The following is a 14,132-nucleotide window of genomic DNA, read 5'->3' as shown; positions in this document are numbered from 1 at the left end:
TATTTTTATTACTGTTTTACAGCTTTATTGAGATGCAATTGATATACAGAAAATTATACATATTTAATGAATATATGTTTATGAGTTTGGACATATGCATACACTGTGACACCATCACCACAATCAAGGTAACAAGCATATCCACACTTCCAAAAGCTTCCTGGTCGCACCTAGAACATTGACACTGAAGCAATCCACCGATCATATTCATACTTCTCAAGTTTTACTTGTACTCCTTTGTGTGTTTAGTTCTGTACAATTTTATCACATGTATAGAGATGTAATCACCACCAAAGGTTACATTCCATATGATTCTCATTATATAACACTCTTGAAATGAAAAAAAGTATTTTTACTCTCTTTCTTATTATAGTATTTATTATTATAGTACTCACTGTTATTAGGATACCTGCCTTTACTGAGCCTTAACTCTGCCAGGAACTGTATCCAAAAACTGTGTACACATGACCTTATTTCATATTTCCTACAAGTTCTATAGGAGGAAAACGATGAAAGAAATCAGAGAAGGCTCAAATAAATGGAGAGGTAGTCCATGTTCATGGGTGGTAAGACTGCCTATCTTCAAGAAGAAGTTAGTTCTTCCCAACTTGATCTATAGGTTCACAATGCATTCACAATCAAAATCCATGAAAATTATTTTTTGGAAATTTGACAAACTTGTCCTAATATATATGTAGTGAGGCCTGGGATAGTTAACACAATGTTGAAGGAGAAGAATAAAGTCACAGAACTGACCCAACCTGACTTGAAGGCTTGGTAGATAGCCACAGTAATCATTTAAAGTTTTAAAATACTTCTGTTAGCACCTCTTTATACCTGGGAAAACTGAGACTCAGAACATGTAGCCTGTATCAGATGGAGACTCAGGTCTGATTCCATCTAAAACCCAGATCTGAACTAAACAGCTTCTGGCACTGCTCAGATCTTGTGAGAGGAGCCTGAATTAAATACCTTCTCGTCTGAGAAATAAGCGGGGAATCCTTATCCTTATCTTTCTCTCAACAGCTGCTGGCTCAAGATTGACGAAGGTTTCATCTGGAGCTTCATGGGGCCAGTGGCCATCATTGTCTTGGTAGGTGACCACTGATGGTTATGTATTGGTGTGCCTGCCCTGGGTTGGCCAAGCATAGGGAGTGTTTGTTATTTGTTCAAGGGGAAATGAGATAAAGATAAGGAAATATAACCTAATGTGATCAACCCTCTCTTACTGGAAATGCTGTCTGTATGTGTCTTTCCCTGGCTTCTGCCTAGCTCACTGGTTGCTTTGATATAATATAAACCTCTACCAGGCATTCTTCTAAAAATTCTACATTCGTTTATTCAACAAATATTTAGCAAGTGTCTCCTCTGCATAGAGTAACACGTATTTCTGTTGGTTAGGAACTTTCATTTACATCCATTATCCTGGTATAGATATTCATAGCACATTTTCACTTTCAGAGTGTCCTGTTTTGAATGATAAGTTATATAATCACCATAATCAAGCATCAAGGGCTACAGGTTATATACTGTGTGCTGTTTACACCAGAGCATGTGTCTACACCATCCTTACGAAGCCTGTATCTTTTGGGAAAAGAGTCTTAGGTTCATCTCAAGTTGGGTTGCATGACATGGCCTCAAAAGGAAATTTCAAGTAAATTTTCCATGTTGTTTCCACAGATAAACTTGGTGTTCTACTTCCAAATTCTGTGGATTTTGAGAAGCAAACTTTCCTCCCTCAATAAAGAAGTTTCCACCATTCAGGACACCAGGTAAGAAGTTACCAGAATCAGTGGTTTCCAGATTTTCCTACAGGACAATTCTGCCTGGGAGAGAAAAACCGGTACAAACATGTGATATAAAATTTCCTGGCACTAGATAAAGAATACATCAGGGACAACTTATAGAAGAAGTAAAAACTACAATTTTTAGGTGATTTCATGTACTCCCTCATCTCTTTATTCAAGAAATATTCATTGGGCGCCTCATTTGTGTAGCTCACTCTTCATATAAAATTAATGCTAAGACTATCAACATTATCTTTTTCATCCTGAAAGTTCACCCACTTTGGGATTCCATTCTCCTTGGTTGTAAAAACTCAAGTCCTATTGGTGCTAACCTGAATTATTAAAAATACTGATGACAACAGTTAATATTAACTAGGATCCTGATAGGTGTTGGGCGTTTACCAAGGTTAGTTCATTGAATGCTCATGACGCCAGCCTCTCTGGTGAGCACTACTAATGTCCCCACTGATAAGAGGAACAAACTGTTCAGCGTACCCAAGAGCGGGTACAAACCTTGCATTGGTGAGCCATGTGGACAAAACTCAAAGGCATTTCTGTCCAACTTCAGATCCTGCCATCGATCCCATGTAAGTATGAAATTAACCTAACATCTCAGCCTCAGTTTCTTTGATCCTGGAGGGCCGGAATGTCAGCCTTCTTGGTGTTTCTCTAGCTCTCTCTCTCTCTCTCTACACACACACACACACACACACACACACACACACACACACACACACACCTCAGCTTTCCTAGCCCATGGCCATCAACAACTCATTCTAGACACAATTTTTGTTTGAAGAAATCCAACACTGTGTTATGTTCTAAAGTCTTGATATCTTCATCATCCACTTTTTGCAATAGAAATTTCTAGAATGCACTTTCCACAAATCTTCCAATAAGTCCAGGTAAGAGACTTAGCAGGAAAATCATTCCAAGAGTGGGAGAAAGTGTTATTCTCAGGGGCAATAATTGGAAACATGGGTTCTGCCTCATCCTTATGCTACGTGCCTTTGTGAAAGCTGCTTAACCACCCGAGGTTGTTAGGAAGTTTAAAGAAGGTGATGCACCCAAAGCACTGTGCACAGTGCCCAACAAGCAGTGAGTCCCTGATAAGTGGTAGTAATTATTACTCTTTTTCCTTTTCAGAGTCATGACATTTAAAGCCATTGCTCAACTGTTTACCCTGGGCTGTTCTTGGGGCCTTGGTTTTTTTATGGTTGATGAAGTTGGGAAGACAATCGGATCAGTCATTGCCTACATGTTTACCATCATCAATGTCCTGCAGGGGGTTTTGCTTTTTGTGGTACACTGTCTCCTTAATCGCCAGGTAAAGTTAATTCCTTTGTCTCCGAGCTTTATTAAACTGTTCATTTCTTGTCCTCTTCTGACCTTTTATATTTTGGGGTTGCCTTGATTCTGAGAAGAAGATTTAGGTGCTGCTTGGGTTTGCCATGTGCTCTGGGTTTCATTTAGCTTCTTAACATTGATCATTTGAGCATATCTCTTAAGAACATGCAGTCATCTGCTCAGGCAGCCATAAAAAACAGAGGCCCTGTGGCTTAGACAACAGAAATTTATCTCCTCAGCATTCTGGAGGCTGGAATTCTGAGATCAGCGTGCTACTAATGTCAGGTTCTGGTGAGAGCCCCCAGTTGGCTTGCAAATGACCACCTTCTTGCTGTGTCCTCACATGGGTGAGAGATTGCGAGAGAGCTTTCATGCTTCTTTTTATAAGGATACTAAATCTATTGGATCAGGGCTCTACCCTTATGACCTGATTTAACCTTAATTACTTCCATAAAGGCCACAGCTCCAAATAACCATCAGTGGTCACCTATCAAGACAATGATGGCCACTGGCCCTCATTGTTGGGTAAGAGCTTTATCATATGAATTTTGGGGGTGAAGGACACAAACCAGTTCATAGCAGAGCATGTTACCAGTCAGGATAAGGTAGATTATGCTACAGTAACTAATAGCCTCCCTCCCCTAATTTCAGTGACTGAGAACAATAATATTTATTTCTTGCTTATGTTACATAGCTACATGAACTACATTATCTTCATTTGAGGATGTATGCTGAGGGGGCAGCCCCTATGTGTTCTCATGGCAAAGGGAAAGCTTAACTCTCTTTCATTGGCCAAAGCAAGTCACATGGCCAAACCTGAATGCACAAGAGAGAGGATGAATAATTCTCCTGTAGTGAAGTGTACTGCATGGAGAGCACTGTAATATTTGGCAAAATCTATGATAAACTCAGAGAGATTTTAGTTTAATCCCAGTTTTTCCAATGAGTGGGTTGCCGTGTGACCTTGGGCAAGCTGCTTCCTTCTCTGAGCTGTGATTTTCTCATCAGAAAATGTGGCAGTACCTACCTCATAGGGTTGATAATTAAATGAGATAATTCAATATAAATCTCCTAGTAATGACCTTGGCATATACCAAGTTCTCAGTGAAGGGCATTATTGTCATTTTACTCTTTATAGAAGATTGGGAATGGTTTTCCTGGCTTTTTATTTCATTTGTAGTGAGTGGAACTACCAGCAATTAAGATGCAAGTGACAAAGAGACATTTTAATGGCTCGTTAATTTCTCTTTTGTCTGTTAGAGCCTTTTATTGATTTCAGAGAGAGAGATAGAAACATCAATGGTAAGAGAAAAGTCATTGATCAGTTGCTTCTTGCATACCTCACACTAGGGATCAAGCCCTGACTGGGAAATCAAACCTTGACCTCCTGGTTCATAGGTCAACATTCAACCACTGAGCCACTCCGGTTGGGCTGTTAGTGCCTTCTTAATGCTTGTGATACCGAATTTTTGGACTGGAACCCGGATTCTTTGTCCGCCGGAATCGAAGAATGAATCCACAGACAGAAAGTGGTATAGCAAAGGTGGAAATTTATTGAAGAACAAGTACAGATTCCCACGGGAGGAGAGGGAAAGAGTCCCACAAAATGAACTCCCAAGCAGGAAGGTAGGAAAGGGTCCCACTGGGTTCCTTTCCCAATGGCTTATAAAGGCTGCAGTTCTTGGTGCCTTGATATCCTCTCTGATTGGTCACTATTCCGTTAGACTGGTTACTATAGTAACTCCTGGGCTCAAAGGTTGAACATCACATGGGACAGGTGAGGTCCCCCCCCTCCCCTCCTTCCTTATTGTTTTCCTATTCCCTTTGGGCTTTATTCTCTTTATTTTGTAAATATAGACCTTTCTTGGCTACTTCCAGTTCCATTGTCTTACGTAAATATACCTGTTGCTGCCTCCTTGTCTTACGGAAATGTAACTGCACCTAGCTTCCTTGTGTTATGGAAATGAACCTTCTCCCAGTCTGCAGACCTGAGCTTTTCTCTGGACCCCAATTCTAAAAAATCCCTAAGCCTACCTATGTTCCCCCCAAATTCCTGCTTCACTTGGTACTCTTTACACACAAAAGAAGTAAAATACAATTAAAGTGTTTTGGTAAATTAATGTTGAGTATTAAATATTCAGATGTCTTTTTTTATACCCTGTTGAGGAGGTTTGTTAACGAAAAAACCATTGAAACCTGTAAAGAATTTTAGTGAGTTTATTTGAGCCAAAATGTCGACATATGCCGGGAAGCAGAATCTCAATGAATTGAGATAATGCTCCGAAGAAATGGTGGGTTCCATCTGTATTTATACATTGCCATCAGAGGAGGGACATAGGTGAGCTACATGAAATTCATTGGTGACGGATTAAGGAGGTGGGATAAAGTCAAACGGTGGGAAACCTCTGGGATTGGGTGAAAAGTGAAATGATGGACATGTGCTTCTCTTACAGAGATAGATACAGGATACTTTAACGTAATTAACAGTTGACAATTAACTTGATAACAATAACAATGAAGGAATGTCCCGGTGCCATTTGTTGTGCCCTGAGGGGTCCGGGGTAAAAAGGAAGTTACAAGTTACCCAGACATCTCACAGACATCTCACAGATATGTTATCTTAGAGGCAAAAAAGGCAAATGGGCTCAGTAAAGATCTAAGTTGACCTTTGTCAGGGAAGATATCGGCCTAGGACATGACTGCCCACTATAACCTGTTTGTAGTTAAATATTTAATTTTCAAACCATCCTTTGTGGTTATTTCAGGTCTCTGAGTTTGCAAGACTGCCACATAGGCCTCCCCTGAGCTTGTCAGGTTAGCATGTGGCTCCTTCCGTTCACACATTCCCCTTTTGGTCATAAATCAATCCAAAGGATGCATTGATGACCAACCTTTTGGTTGGATAATGGAGTCCCACGGTGCTAGGAAGGCTCATTCCTAGGATGTCTCAGTGTCAGCATGTCTCGCTGAACAGGTGGACCACTGGGGATGGGGCAAGACCATAACCTTAGATGGCATTTAAGGTCGAATTACATATATATTTTAAAAAGGCAGGTAAATGGGAGGCAGTCAGATCCTATATGTCCTTGTTAAAAAGTATTCTGGATCATTTCTAATTTTGAGCCACCATGATCCGAGTCTTTTTGCTGTTTGTCTTACATTCTGCTTTTCTGCATCTAATATAACATTTACATATCATGAACAAAAGTAACAATAGTAAACCAATAACACTGATTAGGAACAGAAAATGTCTAATACTAGACAAGGAAAAGTCTAAGGGGAACAAGCATCACAGCCAACTGAAAAACCCTTTACATGTATTATCATAATTTTTATTAAGCTAATTATATGTTTTCCTCCTTCATCCACTGTCATTCGTACCTTATGATATGTTTGGCCAAATGAATTAAGACTCCACTATTTCATTATCTAGAAGCTCTAATTTTCTTCTGGCCAATTAGTTCCCATAAAAATGGCCTCATGGGGAGGAGTTCAATTTCCCAATACATTGGTTTTTCAGTATCAATATTATCATAGGTTTTATGAACCTCAGGCAAAGTTATTTTGCCTATAATTTCAGTATTACACCATATTCCAGTATTATTTAAAGTAAACGTGGTGTTATTACAGTAAAAATCAGTTATTATAACAGAAGAGTTTTTTAACCCTTCCCAGCAAAACGCCCCTTTCCCATATACCATATGTTGTTATTCATGGGGGTAGATACAATAGGCCAGGACTGGGTGAATTCAGTATTCCCTATGGATTGAGGGCATAACCATTCACCTTTCCAATTTTCACTGACAGTGAGATGGGTTCACATTGTTTATTATTTTTAAATATGGCCCATAAACTTCCCATTGGAAGTATTCTAGTATTATAGAGGATAGTCCTTACGCCAGCCAGTTGAACTACTGGGAATTTTAAGCTTAGGATTTAACTCACACCTGGGCTTTTAAAAACACAATATCGTAGATAACATTTCCCATTTAAAATTTTCCAAATTCCTGGGGAACCATATGAGTCCCATAAGTGTCTGGCCTGGGCTTCTGCAACCATTATAGTTGGCCATTGTTGCAGAGCCACTTCAGATTCCTTGCATTAACATAGACAATAGGCCCTGTTGAGTTAGGGCACAGGCACGTTCCCATTATTGGGTTTGTGCATAAGTTTTTAGAGTCTGTTCTATCCATGAAACTAAGGCTTTATTGTCTTTCCCTGCTGCTTCCCCCTGTTTTTCCTTCTTCCTGAAACAGCATTCCCTCTAGATGACCTATTTGAGATAAGAATCCTTTTCTAATGAATGATGTTCTTCATTAGCTGCAAGTTCAGCTTGTCCCAGGATACCAAGGCCAGCCCCTACTCCTCCAAGTATTCCCCTTTTGCTTCTTTTAGGGAGACCAATGTTGTTGGATCCACCAGAAATATTGTTGCCATTGGGTAGCTATGACTTGGGAGCAGTTAGGGTATACTGAGTGGAGCCAAAAATGTTGAGTTTCCCATGCCATAGTTAAATGAGTGAAGGAGACTCCCAAATGGGCTAGAGTTTGAGTATTTATAGGGCTCCTCAAACATCCAGGACACAAGGACGGTGGGGTAATTATAAACATATCTACCCACCAAATGATGTCAATAATTTCTGAAATGGGGACCCATTGATTTCTTTCTTATTTCACAGACATCCAGCCATAAGAGCATGGCTGGTGAGTCTGAGGACATGATATGCTATGACAGATAGCACAGGCTGCTGCAAGCTTTTGGCCATTATATCAGGGTGTTTTTCTTAGTTATTCATCACCCATCTCTATAGCCATACAATATTCATCCAGATTACATCCATATACAATTCTACCAGTGGAATTATCAGGGAGGTGTTCTTGGAGGTATTTGCCTAAGGTGGGTCCTTTATAATGGATAGAGCCAGAAAACAACAACAACCACCAAAGCTTATATTGATAGTAGGAGAAGACCAATGTGTGGCTAACAAGCATTAATTTCACGATCATACCTGATAATCAGAACATCATTGTATACTAGGTGGGAAAGATTAGCAGGCATTTAGGTTAAATTTTCATATCTAATAAAGGAAGAGGTCTGGGGAGGCAGATATTGTTTCCACTAGGGAACCATAAGGATAATAATAATATGAAAATCATTTTATATACATTCAATCAATAACCATCAGTTGATATAAAACAAGGTTCAAGCAGTATCAGTTTGTGATCATACAGGCCTTGTTGATGTCATCTTGGGATAGCTGTCTGCCTCCGTGGTCGGCGACTTCTCGTCCTCGAAAGGTCCCAGCTGTTCCTTATCCTTGAAAAGTCTTTGATCTCCGCTGCAGACGGAGATGGGGTCAGAGATGGGAGTAGACGTCCATTCATAGTCAAATGCCTTTTTTAAATGAGAAATGTGAATCCATGAGCTACCTCCTTTAAGTTTAGTTGCACATGGGTTAGTTAGTAATACCTGGTAAGGTCCCCTCCAATGAGGTTGGAGAGTCTTTTATTTGGTGTCTTTTCCAAGACAGCAAATCTCCTGGTTGTAAGCCATGATCTTTGAACCCTTCGTCTCCCGGGAGCGCACTGTGAAATGAATCTGTTACCAATTTGTTAGTTCCTACAATGCAGAATGTCTGCTCTTTACTTTTCCCTATATTCAGGAAACAAAAGATTTAAGTGTCAACAATATTTTAAATAGAATCATAAGAATAATTATCCTCAATTCATTTAGTCCCATAGTTGTTTTTGTTTATTTATTCCTTGAAGTTCTATAAATCTTCATCCAGTTCAAAATATGACCTGCTTAGAAGCCTGCAAGTTAAGAGTAAATCCGAGTCCTTTTCATGGATTTTTCTAGACATATATACCTACAAATGCATCAGAATAAAGCAGTCCACAAATGACAAAAATTTAAAAGTAGCATGGTTATAGATTTGATAAAAACCTTGCTTTTCTATAAAATATAACATTCCAAGACAACAATTTCTTGGTAAGTAATAATCCCTGTAAAATGACATAGAGAATAATATAAAATTTGTATACCTTTAGATTCAATTATAACTTTAACATATAAAGAATAATATGCAAGATTTTAAAATGAGGCACAAGGCTTATTGCAAGCAGTGTATTGAGCATTGAAAATAACACATAAACTCCCAATATGTGAAACGCAAATTCCCAGAGTATCACTGGCAGACGCCCCCACAGGGAATCATGACTCTTGGCTTGCCGGTGTCCCTGACTGGACACATGCTACCCTCCTAAAGTTTCCTGTTTGAACTTGGCTCTGAGAATCTCTGCAAGTTTCTTTCTGAAGCAGAGTGCCTTAACAACGCACGTGACCTGTCCTTGCTCTTGATTGGAGCTCAGGCACACAGTCTTTCCTGATTGGCTAATTCAAAGGGAGGGGTTGGCCCTTGCTCTTTCAAGGGAAGCATCAAGCCATGCGGCCAACATGGCGGCTGCCAAGTCACAGTCCAAAATGGAGGCTGTCTAAACTATTCTTAGACAGAAAAGATGATTTGTTTATTCTCACAACAAAGGAAAGAGCAAACCGAAATCCCTAAGAGATAGCCACAATTATATTTCAGACAAACAGACAGAAATCTCACTAGCTGTTTTTGGAAGCTGAACCCTGAGAGGGAGAGCAAGAAGAGCCCCCAAGATTAAGAATTCTTGGCAGCTGCTGGGACGTTCTTGCAATCTCTCTCACACTTTCAACCCCACCACACACAACTAGGCTTCCCCGAAGTGGGACTTGCCTTTTCTTTCAACAAATTAAACAACAACAAAGCGACACAAAAACATCAACACTGTTATTAGGTGCGCAGAAAACACACTAAGAATTTACACCAGAGAATGTCTAGCATTAAAATTACCAAAGCAGTGTCTTTGTCCCCGGTTCGGGAACTGCCCCTCTCTAGAATTTCAGTCCACTCCCAAAGGACTATTCAAAAATGGCTGTAGACATTTGTTAACTTCAGAATAGTTCTGAGACAGTCCCTGAAAATCTTTTTTATTAATTTCCATCGATAGGAAGAAAAAAATTTTTTTTCTTAGAAGCTTCTAGTTTCCAAATCAAGATACGCTTCCCATATACTCATTCACTTTAATTTCAGAGCCGGCATTTTTTTTTTTTTTTTTTAATTCCTGCATGCAAAATATTAACATAGGTACCCCAAACAAACTGCATTTTTTTCTTTCTGGCCATTCCTCAGTTAATATGTTCTAGTTAAATTTTCTCATTTCTGGTAAGTACTTGCAAGTAAAGGCTTCTTATCAGGAGTATTAAATGAGGGCTGGGGTCTTGGGAGCTTCTAGCCTTGGAGGCACAATTTCCCATGTTAAATTTTTTATTTTTGGATATCTGTAGTCTGAGCAAACTTTAGATATGTTATGTAGTAGGTCAAATGTGGCCTCAGTTTCTCTCCCGGCTGTCTAAAACCACAAAAAAGTTTTTTTGGGGGGGCCCGGGCAGACCAAGCCTTTATGGTGGCCCCCTAGAAAAGCCATTTAGTTAATTACAGTCGGAACTTCCAGACGGGGCTCCTGCATTTCTGACACTTCCACAAAATTCTTAGTCACCTAAGAACACCTCAGAATCAGACTATTCTTTAAAAATAAAAAAGTGTTGCCCCTTTATCTTCAGAGCTGAATGAGTTCAGCTCATTTATACGGCGAAGGTTATTTTTGCTCAGACTCTCAGCAATTCCAATTGAAAAGCCAAAATCAAAACCAGCCACCCATTTTTCCTCCAGAGAAAGCCTAAGCCTGGGTTCTGCCAACCCTTAACCTGGGGTTTTGTCAACCCTGGTTCTACCTCGAGGATTTTAAAACACAGCTCAAATAAAGTCAGAGACCCTCTACCAACAAGGGACGGTCCTGGATCCGAGAGATCACTCACCCACGTTCACCCAATGGGCGGAGAACCGGTGGGCTCAACGGGCCCTTTGCTGGATCCTAGCTCCAAGTCCAAGTCCAAAGGATGATCCCGGGTGAGTTTTCTTTGGAATCCTGCCATGACTACGCCAAAAATGTTAACGAAAAAACCATTGAAACCTGTAAAGAATTTTAGTGAGTTTATTTGAGCCAAAATGTCGACATATGCCGGGAAGCAGAATCTCAATGAATTGAGATAATGCTCCGAAGAAATGGTGGGTTCCATCTGTATTTATACATTGCCATCAGAGGAGGGACATAGGTGAGCTACATGAAATTCATTGGTGACGGATTAAGGAGGTGGGATAAAGTCAAACGGTGGGAAACCTCTGGGATTGGGTGAAAAGTGAAATGATGGACATGTGCTTCTCTTACAGAGATAGATACAGGATACTTTAACGTAATTAACAGTTGACAATTAACTTGATAACAATAACAATGAAGGAATGTCCCGGTGCCATTTGTTGTGCCCTGAGGGGTCCGGGGTAAAAAGGAAGTTACAAGTTACCCAGACATCTCACAGACATCTCACAGATATGTTATCTTAGAGGCAAAAAAGGCAAATGGGCTCAGTAAAGATCTAAGTTGACCTTTGTCAGGGAAGATATCGGCCTAGGACATGACTGCCCACTATAACCTGTTTGTAGTTAAATATTTAATTTTCAAACCATCCTTTGTGGTTATTTCAGGTCTCTGAGTTTGCAAGACTGCCACATAGGCCTCCCCTGAGCTTGTCAGGTTAGCATGTGGCTCCTTCCGTTCACAGGTTAAAGGAAGACAATTTGTGGAGTCACTTTGGGTGGCTTAGTATCAGGGCTCTGGAGTAAGAATGACAAGATTCTGAGTGCTGGTTGTGAGACCTTATGCAAGTTAATATACCTCCAAGAGTCTCAACTTCTTCATCTTTAATGGGGAGTGGGGACAAGAAGTCATTTACTGATTGGATTTGTTAACGAAAAAAAAAAACATTGAAACCTGTAAAGAATTTTAGTGAGTTTATTTGAGCCAAACTGTCGACATATGCCGGGAAGCAGAACCTCAATGAATTGAGATAATGCTCCGGAGAATGCAGGGTTACATCTATTTTTATACATTGAAATCAAAGGAAAGGGACGTAGGTGAGTTACATGAAATCCATTGGTGATAGATTAGGGAGGTGGGACAAAGCAAAGCCGGGAAACCTCTGGGATAGGGTGAAAAGCGAAATGATGGACATGTGCTTCTCTTACAGAGATGGATACAGGATACTTTAACGTAATTAACAGTTGACAATTAACTTGATAACAATAACAATGAGGGAATGTCCCGGTGCCATTTGTTGTGCCCTGAGGGGTCTGGGGTAAAAAGGAAGTTACAAGTTACCCAGACATCTCACAGATGTGTTATCTTAGAGGCAAAAAGGCAAATGGGCTCAGGAAAGAAGATCTAAGTTGATCTTTGTCAGGGAAGATATCAGCTTAGGAATGACTGCCCACTATAACCTGTTTGTAGTTAAATATTTAATTTTCAGACCATCTTTTGTGGTTATTTTAGGTCTCTGAGTTTTCAAGACTGCCACACAGGCCTCCCCTGAGCTTGTCAGGTTAGCAGGTGGCTTCTTTCGTTCACAGATTTATGTAGGGGTTAAATGATGTCTTGTATGTAAGTGCCGGAGCCTGCCGGCACTGTAGTTGAACGGTACCTGAAAAGGGGGGTGAGGATTAAAAAACACAGACACAGTAGTTGCCGGGAGGGCGGACAGTTCAAGACTGCCGCGCCGAGTTTATTTCTCAGCCCCTTTTATAGGCAAAAACAGCTTGTGCAAACATAAAGGTCAGAGCCCGGGCAGGATGTTTTTTCCGCCTTAGCAGAATCCTAAATACACTTTAAACTTCTCTCCCCGTCAATTTCCCTATCCTTGTTTCCTGTTATTGAGAACCTATTGCAACTCTTGGAAGCAAAGGGCCCCAGCAAAGCGGGGAAAACAAGGTTACTGGATTGTTTACCTGATTGCCTCTCACGGTCTCCCACATGTAAGTGCATTAAATACAACTAGTTTCCAATACATGGTGCCCTTCATCATCATCATCACCATCACTGTTAGAGTTTGGCTGGTGACTCGGGCTGTGAAAGAATTTACAACTGAAAGAAGAGATGCAGAGAGGATATTTATTTTACTCTCCAAGAGAGAAAAGGGTCAAGTATTGCTAGTCAATACCAGCCAGGGAAGAAAGGGTGGTCTGCTCTTTTAAGCAGTGGCTGTTTGTTGCTAAGCAACAAGGAAGGGAGGAGGTTTGTGTTGAAGTTGAGCAGATACCAGGGGGGTTGTCTTGAAAAGTTAGTTTGTTTGCTTTCCAGAACACAGTCCAGCAGATGTCCTATCAGTATTTTTCCCAGGAAAATAATTCCCAATGTAAAACATGTGTAGAACAAAAGTTATGAAGAGTTCAAAAGAAGCTTGTTTGAAGGGGAGGAAGGAAGGGAACTTTCTACTAACGAGAGGTTCCTTGGTGCGGATTATCCCTGGGTTGTGAAAACGGCAGGGAGGAGGGAGATGCAAGAATATAGTCTTTAGAGGAGCTTATCTTGTTCCACAGTTTGAACAGAGGAACTGTTTGAATCAGAGGAGCCAACAATCTTAGGGTTTCCATTCTTATTCTGTCTTTTCCTAAGTGTCGCCTGAATCCTAGGCTGGTGCCTGGAGGAGACCTTCTCTGTCCTTACTGGGGCCCAGAAACACCACAAGATACTCCTACGTATAGCCCCTCCCTGTAACCCTGGTACAGTAAATTTCTCAAGCCATACTGCCTCCCCAAATCCCTAACTGGGGCAGGTTTAGGAAATTTTAGAAATTTTGGAAATTAAGGGGACCATGGAGGAAGCACAGGGCTGCAGAGCAGCGGAAGGTATATTTCCATAGAATAGGGAAGCTGGAAAGCTGCAACAGGTACATTTCCATAGAATGAGGGAGCTGGGAACAGCAAAAGGTCTATATTTACAAAATAAAGGGAAGTGATGCGAGTGAATGACCACTGGAGCCCAGACCAAATTAAAATTTAGGGAGCCTTTATTAGCCGGG

General features: G+C 40.5%; 1 protein-coding gene across 1 annotated transcript in view; it reads left to right on the top strand.

Moving 5' to 3' along the window:
- LOC103303160 (putative adhesion G protein-coupled receptor E4P) overlaps window positions 1–14,132 on the top strand; it is a 62,457-nt gene that overhangs the window by 42,350 nt on the left and 5,975 nt on the right. Inside the window, exons 14-16 of the mRNA XM_054718353.1 lie at window positions 1,027–1,093; window positions 1,681–1,772; window positions 2,934–3,114. Coding sequence (XP_054574328.1) covers window positions 1,027–1,093; window positions 1,681–1,772; window positions 2,934–3,114 — 340 coding nt within the window. The remainder of the gene's footprint in view (window positions 1–1,026; window positions 1,094–1,680; window positions 1,773–2,933; window positions 3,115–14,132) is intronic.

This window comes from Eptesicus fuscus, chromosome 6, assembly GCF_027574615.1.
Source record: "Eptesicus fuscus isolate TK198812 chromosome 6, DD_ASM_mEF_20220401, whole genome shotgun sequence".
NCBI classification, from domain to species: Eukaryota; Metazoa; Chordata; class Mammalia; order Chiroptera; family Vespertilionidae; genus Eptesicus; species Eptesicus fuscus.
The sequence above is the reverse complement of the archived record's forward strand: the minus strand, read 5'-3'. Positions and strand labels throughout refer to the sequence as shown.